The sequence below is a fragment of the Peromyscus leucopus genome, chromosome 1 (genome assembly GCF_004664715.2).
Source record: "Peromyscus leucopus breed LL Stock chromosome 1, UCI_PerLeu_2.1, whole genome shotgun sequence".
Lineage (NCBI taxonomy): Eukaryota > Metazoa > Chordata > Mammalia > Rodentia > Cricetidae > Peromyscus > Peromyscus leucopus.
Window position 1 is genome coordinate 53,852,051 of NC_051063.1, and position 17,885 is coordinate 53,869,935.

Genomic DNA, 17,885 nt, shown 5'->3' on the forward strand with positions numbered 1-17,885 from the left:
GCAGCTCCGAACCATGGGTCACTCCAGTTCTAGGGGCTCCAATGCCCTCTAATAGCCTCCAAAGGTAATGCACACATGAAGTGGGTGGGCTTAGATGCAGGCAGAACACTCATACTCATAAAAAGACGTTTCTCTTAGCACACACTAGGTAGACAGACCCCTGCATAGATGGTTCCCAAGTGAAGGAATTACAGAAAAGGGCACAGCAGTCATACAACATACAACACAGAAACTATCCTTGGGTGCACCTAGTACATCTTGATAACTAAGCATTAAAAAATAGAGGAAGGGGCTGCTGAGACAGCTCGGCACTTCACGTAAGTTTGGCAATCTGCGTTTGCTCCTTGGACCCTGCATAAAGGTAGGATAAAGACCTCACAAAGTTATCCTCTGACCTCCCTCTTGACACCCGCCCCCATCATCTACATGTACACCTGACTCCCTGTGCACTCTTGTGCACACACCAAAATTTAAAATGGGTGAATAAGCTGGGTGTGGTGATGAACATGTACAAATGAAGAATTTTGGGGTTTAAGGCAGGATGATTAAGAGTTCCAGTCCAGCCTGGGCTAAAATGAGATTCTGTCTCAAAATAAACATCAGAGAGAAAAATACATTATTAAACACCCCCATGATCACTCCAGTCAGTGCAGCCACAGGAGATAGGAAAATTCAATCCAAATGGTTATTTATTCTAAAACTGGAACTACTGTGCCTACATTTGTTGCCAGAATGGTGTAATGAAAACAGGGTAAGTTACAGATGTAAACAATGACACAGTTACATTATTTTTTTAAATGGTAAAACCCTTTTTTTCTTTTTTTACTGGCCACTTCCAAGAATGCTTTACAGGTTGTGCAAAAACATTTACAGGCTCCATGTGGTGTTTGTTTTTCTCACAAGCTTTTCCATCTACAACTACAACAGAGGTCCGATAAAAATACTAAACAAGTCTTTTAAGAAAAACAAAGCCGAGGATCCCTCCTGTTACCATAATCCACCCCCCAACCCACTATAACATTTCTTTTCATAATAAAAACACAAGACAGAAACAAAATGCAGACATTCACTTTGATGCAAGAGACCTCCTGGACAGACCCAACAAGGATGTGGCAGTTTTATTCGCCATTCAACTAGAAAAACAGCTTTAAAAAAAAAAAAAAGAACAACTTTTCTATTGTCAAATCAACAGCAAGTATATTCTCTAACCCACTGCCCCAAACTTCAGTGTTAAGCTTATGTCCCTGTCCGTGGGCCCTACTGTCCATAATCCATGTCACATACTACTATAAATGTGTTATTCGTTGGAGGACTGAATATCTGAAGGGGCAGCTTCTGCCTCTGGAAATTAAGTTTTCTATTATAACATAATCTTGTCCTAATGGGATTTCTTTGGGCTCCAGTTTTTACCTTTTTGTCCTGACATTATAAACAAAGCTTTCTCAATTTCCCTTAATAATGCCAGTGAGTTACAAAAGATACATGCAATCATTCCACCCACTGCCACACACAGATCCATTTGTGGCACCATAAGGGACAGGTGCAATAGAAAAGACACAATATGAGCAAGCTATCTCCTTCCAGGCCCTGCTACAGCCTTTAAAGAGGTCCTTGAACAGAAGGGTGAATCCTAACAGACCAGAGTCAGAATGAAGGTCTGAACACCCAGAGAAGCACTGCCCAGCAAGGACATCAGGACAGGGAAGATCCAAATCTCAGCACAAGATTAAACAAGAGAACTAACTGCTCAGGTGAGGAAGTGGAAGTGAAATATGTTCTAGTAGCACAGCCCAGATGTTTTCTCACCAGGAAGTGCTGTAGGATGCTGTTGCTGAGTAAGCTTTTAGCTAAGCAAGATGATGATTTAAATTGAAGCTCAATATTGAAAGAGCATTGCCAATCCTGCCCACATTCTTGAACACAGCAACCTGTAGCTGTTCTGTCAAGAACCGGGAGGGTGTTGGTAGGTAAAGTTACACCCTAAATGATCCCAAATGAAGTCTCTTGATGAGAGGCCTCTCTGGGGCTCACAAGGAAGCACCCCAGAAGGAATCCTGTTTCAACAAGTTGGGAAAAGGTGCTCCCCCTGCATGCACCCACACATATTCACACAGTCTTCCCAAGTTTCTGCAGCCCCAATGAGCTGCCCCCCACCCCCTTCTACTCACTTTCTACCTGTGTATCAAAACAAAAACAAAAACAAAAACAGCAGAAGGGCAGAGTCCCCACACTGTAGAAAATAGTTGCTATTCTCAGCACCTGGGCCTGACAGCCCACACCACAGGATTTACCTATATACATATCCTGATGCAGTGAACATAGTCTTGCTGCGTTCTGTGAGCTGAAACCCTGAGAATCATTCCTTCCCTCACACTGTAAGAGGCAGGCAATCTTAGCAAATGATTCTTGAGATCTCTTGCCTCTATCAACTCAGAAGACAGAGACAAGGGCCTGGCAAATCACCATCTTCAGACTGAGGGCTGTGTTCCCACCCTCCTCCAGATTTTATGGGAATTTACTGAGTATAACAAGGATGGGGACAAACTATTCTGATCTGCAGTCCCCAACCCCATGGCCTGGGAATCCTATATAATAGAACCACCCAATAGCAGTCTCTGTGCCTTAGGCAGGCAGCACAAAGGCACAACAAAGCGGACAATGGGACATTGTCCCACTGGACTAATTAATAGACCAGATATCCCAAGAGGAAAAGGTTGGTAAAGAAAATACAAATGGTTAGTTGGTGCGAGTGATTGATAAGAGCCAATCGTTTATTTCACTGCCCTGTCACAGGCGCTCCTCCTCTGACCCCACTCCTGCCTGCTATGCAGAGCCCCTCATGGTGTCTCCTTCTCCCCAGACCGCTCTCCCTTACTGGGCTATCATTCCAGTTGTCTCGGAATGCTGGAGGGTGTCATTTTCAATTCTTTTCCTTTCCAGCTGCAGGGTACAGAACAGGCAGCCCTAAGTGCTGCTTTCTGTGCAAATGTTTTTTGATTACAAATAACCTAACTAGGTTTGAAATGTTTTATAGAATAAGACAATATTCTTTTCAACAAACTTTTTAAAAAAAATGTACAGTTTTGTTTTGTTTCCACTTCCCCCCCCCCACCCCTGCTTGCAGACCCTCCCCCCAACCACCCCTCCCAGGCAGCTCAGCCCCACCCCGGCAGCTCAGCCCCACCCCGACAGCCCCTGTTTTCCTTGGTTGTGTTTTGGGGAGTGCCTGGCACCCCCAGAGACTCAGCTTCATGGCTGACAGGTGAAAACAGCAGGGGCTTCACCGATACCCTTGGTAACCGTAGTAGTTCCTGTAGTATCGGTCTCTGTCCTGTTGGTGGTGGTAGTAGTAATTCTGCCACTAGAAGAGAGGGAAACCCCATCACTTAGCACCAGAGCTGGCTGAGGATGAAGAGGCATGACACTTATCCAGCTGGTCCTGTCCCCTTCACCCTCAATCTATCCCAAGGTAATACTCACATCCCGGTTGTATTGTCTGTAATAGTCTCTGTATCTGTTGTACTCATAATCTCGTCCGTAGAATCGATCATAGTCACCCCTGTATCGATCATAGAAATTACGGTAGCCCTGAGGAAGGAGATAGAGGAGTGGTGGTGATATATGGGTCTCCAGAAGCACAGCCCACAGTTCCCCGTTACTGAACAAGACAGATTTCATCTTGATACTATAAGCAGGGTAAATTTTTTTCCCAGGTTAAATTCTTCCAGATGAACATATTAAGTGGGCAAAACCCTAAAGCCCTAAGAAAACAGCCCAAACCCCTCTGCTCCCCCAAGTAATAGGAACGGCTTCACAGGGAGCCCAGAGGGAGGAGCAGACGGAGAGCTGCACTCACCCCTCTGTTTCCAGACTGCCCCCAGTACTGCTGCCCGTAGGCCCGGTTGTCGTAGCCTCGGCGCTGCCCGCCCACTGGAAGAGAAATGGAGAGGGCGCTCAGACAGCTGGCATGGGGTCCTGGCTCCACATCTGAGTGGAAATCAAAAAGCTGGAGCCAAAGGCAATTCTATGGGAGGAGGAGGCTTGCTCTGGCCAGGCTCACACAATGTTAAATAAAGCACCAGCCAGGATCTTTTAATAAAAGAGTCTGAGAGGGGAGGGCAGAAGAATAGACATAAGATAACAAAGCCACCCTGCTTTTGAAGCTCCCCTATCCTGCAAAACATTTTAGATGACAAAAGGATACATGGCAGAGTTAGAAACATGAATAAAAACTGCCATTCACAGGATCAGATTCTCAGCCCAGAAAGAGATCTGAGGGGTCGGGTAGCCTATACCCTTCACTTACTGTACACAAAGAAAACAAAATCGACACAAAACTCAAGGCTAGGACTGTTGTTCTTCCCAGTGTCTAAACACTAACCACCTATTGATTTACAGTTGCACACACATAAACACACACTTTTTAAAAGAGCAAAAATACACACTGGGGATTTAGCTGGCAAACTAGACATTCAGAGGAAAACTAATTCCACTAATAACTAACTTGCTTTGTAATGCTCTAAAATGATGGAAGAAGGCATTCACTTGTGTCTATGCAATTGGATTGATTTGATAAAGCACCAAGAAATCTTAAAGGAACAATCAGTTTTCACTGCACACACCCTAAGACTGCAGTGAACGGGAACCCACTTGCTTGCATGGAAGCTACAGAGATGATGAAGCACAGGACTGTGTTTCAAGGAAACATTTTTGCCCCACAGTGACTCTCCTCTGACTACAGGATTATGGGGAAAGCATAGGAAGCAGGGGTAAATAAAGGACACAACAAAACATAAGCTTCATTAGGAAAGCTGCTCACTGTGAGCAGCCAGGTCTCCAGGACTCACCATAGCCCTGGCCTCGGCTTCGGTTCTGCCGGTTTCTCTTGTTACGGTTGTTCCTGCGGTTTGTCCGCTTCTCAGAGGGGGGCAGCAGCTTCCTTGCTTCCTCCTTGTATTTAGTAACAATGGGTTGGGCTTCCTCTTTTTCCAGCTCCCCATATGTCACCTCATCCATATAGTCGCATTTCTCAGGCAGAGAGAAGTTGGCTATAAGAATAAGAGAGAAGCTTGTGGGCCTGGAAAGTGTAGACAAGGTAAGAACGCATGAAAATCTACTACAGGAAGTATCTTTAGTTTTTTGTGGCTTTGGGGATCAAACCCAGGGCTTTGCACATGTTAATCAAGCATTCTCTCACTGAGCTATAGCCAAGGGTTTTTGTGTTTGCTTGTTTGTCTTTCTCATTTTGAGACTTAGTTCTATGTAGCAAGTCTTTCTCTGTCCTGCCAGCCAGCTCCCCAAATCACGACATGGAGACATTATTAACAATGAAAGCTTGGCTGACAGCTTAGGCTTGTTTTTAGCTAGCTCTTATAACTTAAACTAACCCATTTCTATTAATCTATATGCGCTGTCCCAAGGCTTGTTACCTCATCTACATACTGTCCATACTGCTTCCCTGCTTCTTCTGTGTCTCCTCAAATCTAATATTTCCATAGGATTCAACATTTTTCTTTTTCTGGTTATTTTGAGACAGCGTTTCTCTGTGTAGTTTTGGTGCCTGTCCTGGATCTCGCTCTGTAGCCCAGGCTGGCCTCAAACTCACGGAGATTTTCTTGGCTCTGCCTCCCAAGTGCTGGGATTAAAGGTGTGTGCCACTGGCCGCCTGGCAGGATCCAACTTTTCTACAGGATCCAAATTAACTTCTGCATAGCCTTGATGATGTCTATCAGATACCTGGTGGTTGTTCTTATATGGTAATTTATCCAGTTAAAATAAGGTTAGTTTTTTAATAACCTTAGGCCACTCCTCTTCAGTTGTATAATGCAATGGTGCGGAAGGTTCTGCTCTAGCTCTATATCCCAGGCTAGCCTCAAGTACCTTAGCCTCCTGCCTCAAGTGCTGGAATTACAGTTCTGAGTCAATACTCGGTTTGTTATTATTATTGAGACAGGAGCTCTCTACATAACCCTAGCTGTCCTGGAACTCACTATGTAGGCCAGCTGGCTTCAAACTCAAAGATCCACCTGTCTCTGATGGGATAAAAACTGAGCATCACCAGGCCCAGTTTTGTTGTTAATAGTGTATGTGTTAGTGTAAGAAGGCTAGTGCAGGATGTCAGGTGTTCTCTTGTCCTTTAACTTAATCGTCACTGCCTTTCAAGTGACCGCAACTCTGTGGCTACCAGCAGGGGTTAGGCCACAAGGGCCATAGCTGGAGGGACTTCTGTTCCCTCCGGCCTGACTCTTTCAAAGCTATGATTGTAACTTAACTAAATTTCTGTCCCTCAAAAGAACTCAAGAGTCAAAGGTTAAGGTGGATTCTGCTCTTCAGAGAGGCTGAATACCAAGTAGCTACCTCCTCTCCTTGCTAGCGTCCTCCAAAAAGTCCTCGTACTTCTCCTTGCCCCTTCTTAAAAACATTCTCCACCTGGCTCTTCCCTACCACTTCCTGTCAGCTAGTAGCTGACTCAGCCTCCTCACGGCGAGTGAATTTTATTTAATCAGACACATCTTTGCATCATTAAACAAATGTTCCAAAGCATAAACAAAAGTAACACACCTTAAAATAATATTCTAGAACATTCTCTATCACACTTTATTCCTTTGGAGACATGGTCCCTCTCAGAATCTAGAGCTCACCACCCTCCTGTTGCCACCCTGCTCAGTGGTGGGATGCAGGAGTACACAGGGTACCTGGCTTGTTATGTGAATGTGTGGATGCTGAGGTCAAAACTTCAGGCTTCATGCTTACAAACTATGCATGCCAACTATTTAAGGGCTGAGCCATTTAGCTCTTGTTTTGGTTTTTGTTTCTTTTTACACATAGGGACTCAATATCCCAGTCTGAGTCTTCCTGCCTCTTGCCTTCTGAAAACTGGGATTACAATTATAGTTGTTGCTACTGTACTTAGCTTCTCTTTTTATTTTACTTTTTCTCCTTTGGGATAGTTTTGTTATGAAGCTCAGGCTGGACTTTAGCTTACTATGCAGTCTGTGCCAGCTTCAAACTCAAGATCCTGCCTTACCTTCCCAAGTGAGCCAAGCCTAACACTTTCAAAGCTTCAATTAGTAATGCACTAAAATGTGCTAGGCTCATACCAATTCACCCTTAGATAATTACACTAACTTCTTTTTTGAGTCATGGTCTCATGTAGCTCAGGCAGGCCTAGAACTCCCTTATGTAGTTAAGGATGACCCTGATCCTCCTGCTTCCAATCTCATAAGTGCTGAGATTACAAGCAAGTGCTACTATGGCTTTTTTCTTTTTAAAGGCAGGGTCTGTCTATATAGCCCAGGATGGCCTATAAACTCACAGCACTCTTCTTGCCTTAGCCTTCTGAGTACTAGACATGTGTTACCATGCCAGAGGCAAATCTTCTTTTCCCTAAATTGTAATAGAACAAGACAAAGGGCTATATGCAAACTAGGTTTACAAGTTCTCAAATGATCCATAATAAATCAGCAGTGAAGTATCAAGACAGAAGGAACACAGGCTAAATGTAACTGAGCAAGTTTTGGTGTTGCTAAGAGAAAAACTTGGTCTTAGGAGCTGGAAAGATGACTCAGTAGTTAAAAGCATCTCAGTGCCCTTGCACAGGACCTCGATTCAGTTCCCAGCACCCACATGGTGGCTCACAACTGTTTTTAACTGTAGTTCAGGGGCTCTGATGCCCCCTTCTGACCTCCCAAGGGCACCATGCACACATCTGATACACATTCATATGTAGGCAAAAACATTCATAGAAATAAAACTTGCAAGAAAAAGAGAACTTGGTCTCATTATGTAACCTGTTTGGTCTGTAACTTGTTGTCTAGACCAGTCTGGTCTCAAATTCAGAGACGACCTGTCTCTGATCTGCGACCTGTCTCTGATCTGCTGGGATTAAAGGCATGTACCACACCATGCCAGGCCAGGAAGTAATTTTCAGAGCTTCAAGCTGAGACTGAGGGTAAGGTGAGGAGTACTGCACCTGCTTAGCATGTACAAGGCCCTGGGTTTCCTGAGGGTATAGGTGAGGTGTACTGTATCTACCTGGCATGTACAAGGCCCTGGGTTTCCTGAAGGTATAGTTGAGGGGTACTGCACCTGCCTGACATGTACAAGGCCCTGGATTTCCTGAGGGTATAGTTGAGGGGTACTACACCTACCTGCCTAGAATGTAAAAGTCCCCGGGTTTTAACTCCCAGCACACCACATACATGCACGTGCACTAAAAGGATCTACTCATCTCTACTACAAGGCCTAACATTTAACAGTTATACATGATAGTCAAGTACTCTCTGGACATCAAGTTCATAGACTCTGTCCCAGTGAGTTTTATTTCATTATGATTCTCAGATGAATCCAGTTATCCCTACTTTATAAAACTGCATTAAATTCCTCCAAGTGCCTGAATATTTGCTATGGGCTGGCATAATTCATTCTGTATAAATTCAGACACCCCAACTCACAGATGTAGGAAGTAATTCCCATAGCCAGGGGTTATGAGAGTTTCCAGAGTGTTGTGGTATTGGCTCCGCCCATGACCCTGGGTTCTAGAGTCTGAAGGAGGTGGTGCTTCCTGCTGTTGTACGTGACCTCTTATAAAGAAAAGGAGAAGGGTCACGTGTTTCCTTCTTCCTTTTTTTTTTTTTGGTCCTGTGTGATCAGACACCTGATGGCCTGGGAATTAAACCTGGTTCCTCTAGAACATCAGTCAGTGCTCTTAACCACTGAGCCATCCAGTTATAATTATAGTCTTCCTTAGTTATGATCAAAGATAAATTAGATATGAATCTTTAGACTCATAAAAATAAGAGTATTTAATATTTAATTTTTGTATTAATAATTTAATTTTGCTAAATAAAGACTAGATATTATAACTAAAATTCTTGCTTGATAAAAAACTGTTTTATGTAATTTTACTAAGTTAAAACCTTCCTTTTGATTAGACAGAAAAGGGGAAGTGCTGTGGAATGTCTTTCTGTACACTTCGAATATGTGTTGCTCTGACTGGTTGATAAATAAAGCTGTTTGGCCAATGGTGAGGCTGAATAAGATTAGGTAGTACATTCCAGCTGGGGAGACAGGCAAGAGAAAGGTGGGATGGGAAGGTAGGAGCCCACCACCAAAGAAGCAACAAGATGCCAGCTGACTGCTAAAAACCACAGCCATGTGGAAACATATAGATTAATAGGAATGGGTTAATTTATGATGAAAGAGCTAGCTAGCAAGATGTCTGAGCCACTAGGGACCGGAAGGGACACAGGAAAACTTCTGACTACACCAGCACCAGCAGGGAGAGGTTAAAAGGGATGATTCAAGAGAAGAGCATGAAGCAAGGCCAATCAATATAGTTAACACTGCTTTGAGAGGACAGTATACTTAGGCAAATATCAAATCAAGAAAAGCAAAAAGGAAAACAGAACATAAAACTACTACCACACCAGAAATCAAAACATGGTAAAGAGACAATTTTCTACAACTACTGTATTTTAATTTGAACGCTAACAATCATCTTTGCCATTTTTTTTCCTTCCAAGACAGGGTTTCTCTGTGTAGCTTTGCACCTTTCCTGGAACTCACTCTGTACCCAGGCTGGCCTCGAACTCACAGAAATCTGCCTGCCTCTGCCCCCCTCCCCCCCCCCCAGTGCTGGGATTAAAGGCGTGCGCCACCACTGCCTGGCTTGACATTTTTAATAGACTATAAACATTAATTTTAAAATTTTATTTATGACTGTGAAGTTTCATTTCATATGCTGATATTTTCCTATGACTAGGGAAATGATGTATAAACAGTAAACAGTGTAAATACTTACTTAATAGATAACTAACACAATCCCCTTTCTTCATGTCTAAGTATCTTGTTTGGATTTAAACATCTTATTTCTCATTCTTCTATTTCTTGAGAGTAGCCTCCAACTCCTTATCCTCCCTGCCTTCAACTTCCAAGCACTGAGATTATAGGCATGCACCACCCTGCTTTTTTTTCTTGAGATTACAGGCATGTGCTACCTACCATGCCCAGATATTTACCCCTTTTGTATTTTATCCACAAATCAGGGGTTTACTGTTTCTCCACTCACTCTACTCATTAGTTTATCCAAAAGTGCTTGCTTTCATTAAATTGTTCTTAAATTTATACTTTAGATGTGGCAAGTCACTCTTGGTTCTAAGGGATTCTAGTAGGGTTGCACTAACAAGGGACAAGATTCTCTAATCCATGTAATTTTAGCCCACCTTTCATCTCCAGCATTATAGACTCAGGCACATCATCTCCCTCCACTTCTTTCCTCAATTCCAGCCTCTTCTTCCAATCTTCCTCATTAGGGACAACTACCACCACTTTTCTGGAGAAGGTCTTGAACAGCAATAACTTCCTTCGTTGGCCAGAGTTGTAGACATTGCACTAGCAATAGGAGTAATAACATGTTTAAGAATAAAAAATAAAAGAATAAAAGCACCCAACTTAAAAAAATTAATCTTCTACAGCTGAAGCATCAGATTAGAAGTCAATACACAATTTCCTCTAATAATCACTATTATTATTATTGTTTTGTAATAACGAGGATCAAACCTAGGGCTTTGCACATGCTAGAAAACTGCTCTACCACTGTGCAATATATAACTCCAGTCTCCTTTGATTTGTCTTTTTCCAAGACAGAGTTTCTCTGTGTAGCCTTGGCTGTCCTAGAACTAGCTCCACAGATCAGGCTGATCTTGAACTCATAGAGATGCACCTATGTGCTGGGATTAAAGGCATTCACCGCCACTGCTTGGCTTCTCCTTTGATTTTTGAGACCCTACTTGATAAATATTATTTTACACATCAGGAAAACTGAAGTTAGAGAGGGTAAAAAGACTTGTCCAAGACTGCAAATGTAGGCAGGTCATGATAGATTCAGGAATTCAAGTGAAATAAATGAATGAATGTATCCAAATCTCCTTGTATCCCTCTATCATCTGAGCTCACACTCTTAGGTAAGAAGTATAAGTTCAAGTACATTATATAACTCAGAGCAGATGTCATTAGGTGACCTGAGTCTATTTCTTAATTCAGTCCTACATGTGTATCCCAGTCTGACTCTAAAAAATAGGCAAAATTTCATCTCTGGATCTCCTTTAGAACCAGGTTCCTCTTGAATGTCTAAATACCTGATCAAGAATGAAGTTCCTCTTTGATCGGGAAGCTATCTGGACCAGCTTACTAAGGCACTGGGAGGCTTGCTGAACTAAGAGGTCTCGGCTCTTGGGGTCCATCTCTGGTTCCTCCAGCCCCTTCATCTGATGAGTTCAAGAAGACAGGAGGAATACAAGGAGTTACACAGCAAGTTCAAGAGCCCTACAGTCACCTGCTTTAACTACTACAAGGATAAGACCAACTCATCACACCACTAATTAATTTCCTGTAGTAGTCACTTGCATTCTTAACCCGTATATACTCCAGATTGTACATTTTCAGAAATTTGACAATCCAGCAGGTGTGGAGCATATCTTAACATGTAACAAAAAGTTACATTTCTATATGCAGGGTCCTTGTTCTCATGCACTGCAAAGACACCCTCCATCCCCAACTCAGGACAGGTTATCAAAGCTTCTGAGTCTCCAGAGCAAACATCATAGCTGACTAGCCACCCCTCCCCTCCTCTCAGCAACTGACCCTCATTTGACTGAGCACAGTTTCAGCTCCCAGGACATTGTATCTTTTCTCAGGGTTTTCTTTTGCATATTTTAGTGCCCACTGGGTCTTTCCAGATCCAGGAAGTCCCACCATCAGAATCACCTGCAAGTAAAAAGAAACAGGAATGCAATAAAAATGAGTCATTTTTATAAAATCCAGCTTTTTTTTTAGAAAATATTGTATTTTCCCTATCCAAGTTTGACAGTAATTTCAGAATACACCTGAAAGGACACATCCTCCACTATTCTAAAGCACTAGGCCTATACTTCTGTAATTGGGCATACCTCACACTCCTCTATGGTCTTGGGAGGAACTGCAGTCCGCACACGCTCCTCAACAGGCACAGCATGGATGAACACAAACTCTTCTGGTGGTGGGAAAAAGGGCTCCTCCTTCTGACCAAAGTTTAATTCTACGACACAATTCTTACAGAGGACATGGGGTAGAAGGGCTCGATCTGCCAGAGATTCCTTGCTGATCCGGAATGCCACACCCAGGTCTTCTCCATTCTTGGAGAAGGAAAGCTCTACTTCTTCAGTCTCAAAATTCTACAAGGACAAAAACACAAGAGCACTTACAGGCTGGCAGGTTTTAAGGAAAATCAAGTTTTACAGCTTACTTTTTTTGGTAAGTTGGGAGGATGGAGAGATGGATCAGTGGGTTAAAGGTACTTGTCACCATGTATGATGATATGACTTTGGTCCCTAGAACCCACATGGTAGAAGGAGAAAACTGTCCTCCAACTTTCATATATACACTTTGATATGCCCCCCCAAATAAATGTAGCAAAAGCAAATAAATGAGTACTGGGGCTACTGCACAGTTCAAATAACCAAGCACTGCATCAAATGTATAATATAAAAGCATGTAGTTGTTAGGAAGCACAGCTGAATCCTCTCAGCCTTTTATATACCCTTTGCTATAAATCCACAATTTTCAGGAACACTTACAGCAAAACAGCCAATGACATCATTCTCCCCAAAAGTCTGGCCAAATTCCTCAAATTGCCCATTCTCTGCCTTGAGTCCTCTTCCATCAAAACCATAAGAAAATTCATCTTCACCTAGGGTAGTTAACAATCAATTATCTATCTGCAAAGTTTTCACAGAGTAAGCAATATGGTAACAGACACAAGCAAGAAGTTAAAAAATAACCTTACCAAGCTGTGGACAGGAAAAATCAACAGACCACCCAACTCTAAGGAGAGAAACTTCTGTGCAGCCTTCTTTCATTGGGAGATTCTGTGTTACCTGGTCAAGTCAGAAAAGGAATTCTTAGGTACTTTGACCAATGCAGGTACAAAGTCTGAGTTACAAAGATAAGATTTGTATACAAACTGAAAAGAAAAAAAAAAAAAAAAAAGGACCACAGCTCAATATGAGAAAAACAACTTTCACTAAACTTAAACCAAAGACCAAAGTTGTAGGCCTGGGGATGTAGCTCAGAAATAAAGCACCTAATATGTACAAGGCCGGTTCAGTTACCATCATATAAAACAAACAACAAAACAATGTCATACGGGTCAATTTGTTGCTCAGAGTTAAGGGTGCCTTTTCTGAACTAATAAAATACTGGCTAGGAGTCTAATACACAGTTTAAATTAATAAATGATTTTGAAGAGTCCCTTACCTTGGCCTCAAAGCATACTTTTCCCTTTGTTACTCCATAAGTACTTCTTGCCCCAGACCAAAGGGTAGGAAATTTTTCTGAGAAAAGTGGCTGCCCTCCATATCGGTCTTTGCTTATTTGAAAATGGAGATCCGAGGTATCTATTAAGAAAGAAAGATGTTTATTGCACTGCTCAACACTTGAAAAGTGCCGAGAGTACCATTATGCTGAGTTATCATGAATGGATACAAAAACTGTCCAAATACTCCAGTCATTAAGTTTTACTCTCAAAAAGTCATTTTTTGATTTCTCCAGAGACTAAGGCAGGAGGATCACAAGTTGGAAGCTGGCCTGAGATAGACAGCAAGGCCCTATTCTAAAAAAAACAAAAAAACACAAAGCAATTTGTTTATACATACACGTGTCCAGGTTCACAAGCGTCTGATCCTCCTCTTCATCTTTTGCTTCTTCTTCTGGAGGTGGTGGGGACTTCGAGCTACAGGTAGGAGAGAGGAGCAAATGCAATATTACCCAAGCTATTTCTTTGAGGTATTTGTGCGGCACTGTCCATTTTAAAGTATCAGTGAATTATCAAATTCCAGCAGACAGCTTCTTTCAGTCAATGAGAAAAGGAAATAGGAGTTTCCATCATAGATTTATTTACTCTAAAACTTATACCTATAAAGACCTATTCCATTTTTCAATCCACCCCTCCTTCCAGACTGTCCAATCAACACCAGGAATACCAAAAGCAGAGCAGACATTCCCATCAAGGGAATGTTTCCCTCACCGGCTGTGGTAAGCCTCCTCTCGGAATTCATAGTAAGCTCGGCCATGTTCATCCTTCTCATCCCGCTGTCTCTTTACCCCCCGCCGCTCACCATCTGAGCCTGCTGGTTTTGACTTTTCACTATCCTGGTCATCTCCTACAAAAGGGAGGGAAAGAAAATCAGCAGTTTTTTATACTGGAGTATAGAATAAGCCCAGAACTAAGAGAATCTGAGTTAACCAATGGGAAACTGAGGGTGTCTGATTGAAAATGTTCCTATTATATTCATACACTGTTTTATACCAATCTTTTCATTGGTTAAGACAGGGGGGACACTGAGAGCCAAATACAGTAAAAAAAATGGAAAAGTTGGGCAATTTTTCCATTATAAATTTATCTACTTCATTCAAGCCAACCTGGCAGATCTCCCCACTAACAGAATAGGAAAATATCCCTGAAGTCATTTAAAAAACCTTCACAGATGAATTTCCATTCTCATCAGATTTGGATTTATGGCAAGTACTTAATGACTATTTCCTAACACTTTTCAGCAGCTACATGGCACAGAATCCTTACATTTTCTTTTTCTTTTTTCTTTTTCTTTTTTTTTTTTTTTTTGGTTTTTCGAGACAGGGTTTCTCTGTGTAGCTTTGCGCCTTTCCTGGAGCTCACTTGGTAGCCCAGGCTGGCCTCGAACTCACAGAGATCCGCCTGGCTCTGCCTCCCGAGTGCTGGGATTAAAGGCGTGCGCCACCACCGCCCGGCTTACATTTTCTTTAAGAGACTACCTTTTTTGCATTAAAATGCACAGCCACACAATGGCAGCTGGATTTTTAACAGGAATTTGAATTGAAAGTTACCAGAGCAAATTATTAAGTCACAAGTGAACCATAAATAACACTGCATGGAATTTGGGGCAGGAAGGTGGTAGTGTATATTTAGCAACATTCTTTTTTTGTTTTTCTCTAGACAGGGTCTCACTATGTAGCTCTGGTTGTCCTAGAACTCACAATGTAGACCAGGCTGGCCTCAAACACATGAGATCTGCCTGCCTCTGCCTCCCAAGTACCGGGATTGAAGGCTTGTGACACTAAGCCTGGCAGCAACATTCTTTACAAGGAACATAGAGTTTTTTCCTTAGGCTTTTATGTTTTGAAGGCTTAAAAGTCTTTGACAATTCCTCTAAGGTACTCTCTTATCTGTCCATGCTTTCTATCTGCTATTTGGGATACACACAAGTTAAGGGTTATGTAACAGGAATTTTGTTCCAGGACATCAAACACAACAACCCCCCCCCACTCCCCACTCCCAAACACAATACTTTGCATACAATCATTGTAAAATAGATTCCAACTATATGACATTCACTAACATCCTAAAAAAAAAAACAGTACAAAAAACAAACAAACAAAAAACCCAAGGCAATCTACTTGAAAGTAAGACTCCGAAGCAGCTCTCCTTCCTCTGACAGACACTATGGATTAGCTCTAACAAGCATTTCAAAAGAAAGGAGAAAGGTCATTGGCTCCCGGGGAGTCTCTACACATTTTCTACCAGGTTACTCAACTGACCCACTAGAACCCTCAATCATTTTAGCTCAAGAAATTGGGAGCCTTAAAGGCACCAGTGTAAAAAAGTCTATAAATACACTCATTTATTGACTTGGAAGGAGAATTATTAAAGACAATAGGGACAAGCAAAAAGCCCCATTCAAGCAACTAACATGCTACTAAAAGTTACCAGCCTAAGACTTTCTCTTTGATAGTTAATGATTAAACCCAACAGGCTCACTCTAGACACTGTCTCCTACAGCTGAAGCAGGAAGGAGCAAGGTTAGCTATCCAGAGGCTCTGTGCAGCTTAAGCTCTAACGTGGGTTTGACAGAGCAACACTTCACAGACTGTTTTTTTGCTGAACAATTTTACGGTAAGAAATTAAGTATCAGGTAGGCCGACGGCCTAAGCTTCTGATGCTTGTAGTTCGCCAATTTCTCAGCATATTTTCCGCTAAGTTATTCAGCTAAAGGGGAAGCAACAGAAGACTGATCCACAGGTAGCTTGAAAGCAGTACACAACAAACACACACACACACACACACACACACACACACACACACACGCACGCACCCCATACCATACACTTCCATCCACTAACACCAAGAAACCACGTTAGGCAGGAACATCCCTCCTGCAAACAGTAGAGCCACAAGGCACCCAAACACTAAAAAAGATGGGCAATGGATGAAAACCACGTTCCCTGGGGAATCCCAAACAGCCACGGGAACCGTGCACTTTTCGGGCAAGTGGAAATAAGGGATCAGATCGCGCAGTGCAGGGTGGGGTGCTGGATCAGAGACGCACCCAGCAGGTTGGAGCCTGGCTCTGCTGCGAGTCCCTCACCTTGTTCCTCTGTGGCCTTGTCACCCGGTGCCTCGGATCCCGGCGTCTCATCCCCGCTCCGTTCCTCCGGCCCGTCTTCCTCCCCCTTGCCGGTGTCGTGCTCTTCACCACCGTTTACCCCACCTGACCCGGCCGTGGCCTCCGCCGGTGTGTCGGAAGATTCGGGTTCGGCCTCCATGGCTGACGCCTCCGGGGGCTCCGGAGGCGGCTGCGCGGCCTGGCCCAGAGCTTGAGCGGGAGGTGGCTCCTCGTCTTCGTCCTCAAGCAGCGCCTCCTCGTCCTCCTCCTCCTCGTCGTCGTCCTCGTCGTCGTCGTCCCCGCCCGGGCCTCCGCCCGACGCGGCCACAGGCCGAGGCTCCGCCTTGCAGGCCCCGCCGGGCCCGGCCCCGCCAACGCCGGCCTCGTCCTCCAGCATCTCAGCATCTAGCGCCTCCTGAAGCCGCTGCGCCAGATCCATCTTGAGGCCGCGCGAATCGAGGCCCCGCCGCTGCAGCTCCGACCGCAGCTCGGTCACTTTCAGCCGCTTCACCTCCATCGCCGCCGCCGCCTCCTCCGCCTCCCGCCGCCTCCTCCCCTGCGAACTGTCGACCGAGCCCGACCGCGCAGGCGCCGCCGCCGCCGCCCGCCTCCGCCTCCCGCGCCAGCACTGAGCCCGCGCTAGTGAGCGCACGCAGGAAGCGGCGGAGTGAGTCCGCGCGATCCCCGCGGCGCGTTCGTGTCGCCTTCCTTCTGCCCGGCCCCTTTCGGCTCACCGAGCCCCAAATCAAGACAGTGAGGAGTAGCCGCCTAGATACTCGGTTCTCGACCGCGGGCGAGTGCGCGCCCAGGACGACGGAGTTCCCTCACTTCTCCTCCCTCCCCCTCAGAGATCCGGGCCAATCACCGGAGGCGTCTTAACTGCGCAGCCGCACGGACGCCCGAGCCGGCAAGGCTGGCTGCGACTCAAGTGCCTCGTAGCACGGAAGCGTGTGTGCGCCCGTCTTTCAGTACTTCAGTGGTAGCATCTGCGCAGTCGCGCCAGAGCCCCGCCCACCTGTCAATACTCTTACTTCCTGCTCGCTCCCCATGGCCGAGACGCCGTAGATCTATCTTACTTGCTTATTCTTTCACGGCATCTTCTGAGAGTAATAAACGAAGACAAGCAGGAGGGTTGGATGGTGCAAAGCAGCTCTTTTCGTAGCTCGTAGGCAAAGGGCTTTCCAGTACCGAAGAAGAGCGAGCAATGCCGGGCCTCATATACTGTGCTCAAACTTCTACCCAGCAACAGACGCGCCATCCCCGCCCTGCGCCTCCCTTATTGGTCAGCTTGAATCGTACTCTGTTGGTCTGATTGGTCATCCGATATCGTGCGGCTTTTTTTCCTATTGGAGCAGTGGCCGGGAATTTTTTTTTTCGGGGTTGGTCCGCTGGGGAGGCGGGGTCGTTTCTGCGGGATTACTTTTCTGG

The 17,885-nt window shown here is 44.4% G+C and overlaps 1 protein-coding gene across 2 annotated transcripts; it reads right to left on the minus strand.

The window, feature by feature from the left end:
- Positions 1-671: 671 nt before the first annotated feature.
- On the minus strand, positions 672-17,846 carry Hnrnpul2 (heterogeneous nuclear ribonucleoprotein U like 2). Of its 2 annotated transcripts, XM_028857927.2 has the most exons (14): positions 16,440-17,846; positions 14,063-14,198; positions 13,692-13,768; positions 13,294-13,433; positions 12,824-12,914; positions 12,615-12,727; positions 11,949-12,212; positions 11,644-11,766; positions 11,139-11,267; positions 10,224-10,392; positions 4,848-5,048; positions 3,857-3,930; positions 3,481-3,588; positions 672-3,361 (listed from the first exon to the last, which is right to left on the minus strand). In XM_028857927.2, the coding sequence occupies exons 1-14, from the start codon at positions 16,972-16,974 to the stop codon at positions 3,281-3,283; spliced, it is 2,241 nt and encodes a 746-aa protein (XP_028713760.1). In that variant the 5' UTR covers positions 16,975-17,846; the 3' UTR covers positions 672-3,280. The 2 variants fall into 2 exon arrangements, with proteins under 2 accessions (XP_028713760.1, XP_028713761.1); XM_028857928.2 differs by lacking the exons at positions 672-3,361; positions 3,857-3,930 and having other exon boundaries at positions 3,495-3,588; positions 16,440-17,015.
- Between the last annotated feature and the right edge of the window lie 39 nt (positions 17,847-17,885).

Bases quoted from the DNA above. Each gene is read 5' to 3' on its own strand.
- Hnrnpul2 (XM_028857927.2), bottom strand. From the start codon at position 16,974: ATGGAGGTGAAGCGGCTGAAAGTGACCGAGCTGCGGTCGGAGCTGCAG. The intron at 11,767-11,948 runs GTATGCCCAATT...TTTTACTTGCAG, and splicing joins AGACCATAGAGGAGTGTGAG to GTGATTCTGATGGTGGGACT. The intron at 3,589-3,856 runs GTGAGTGCAGCT...CTCCTTCCTCAG, and splicing joins GGCAGTCTGGAAACAGAGGG to GGCTACCGTAATTTCTATGA.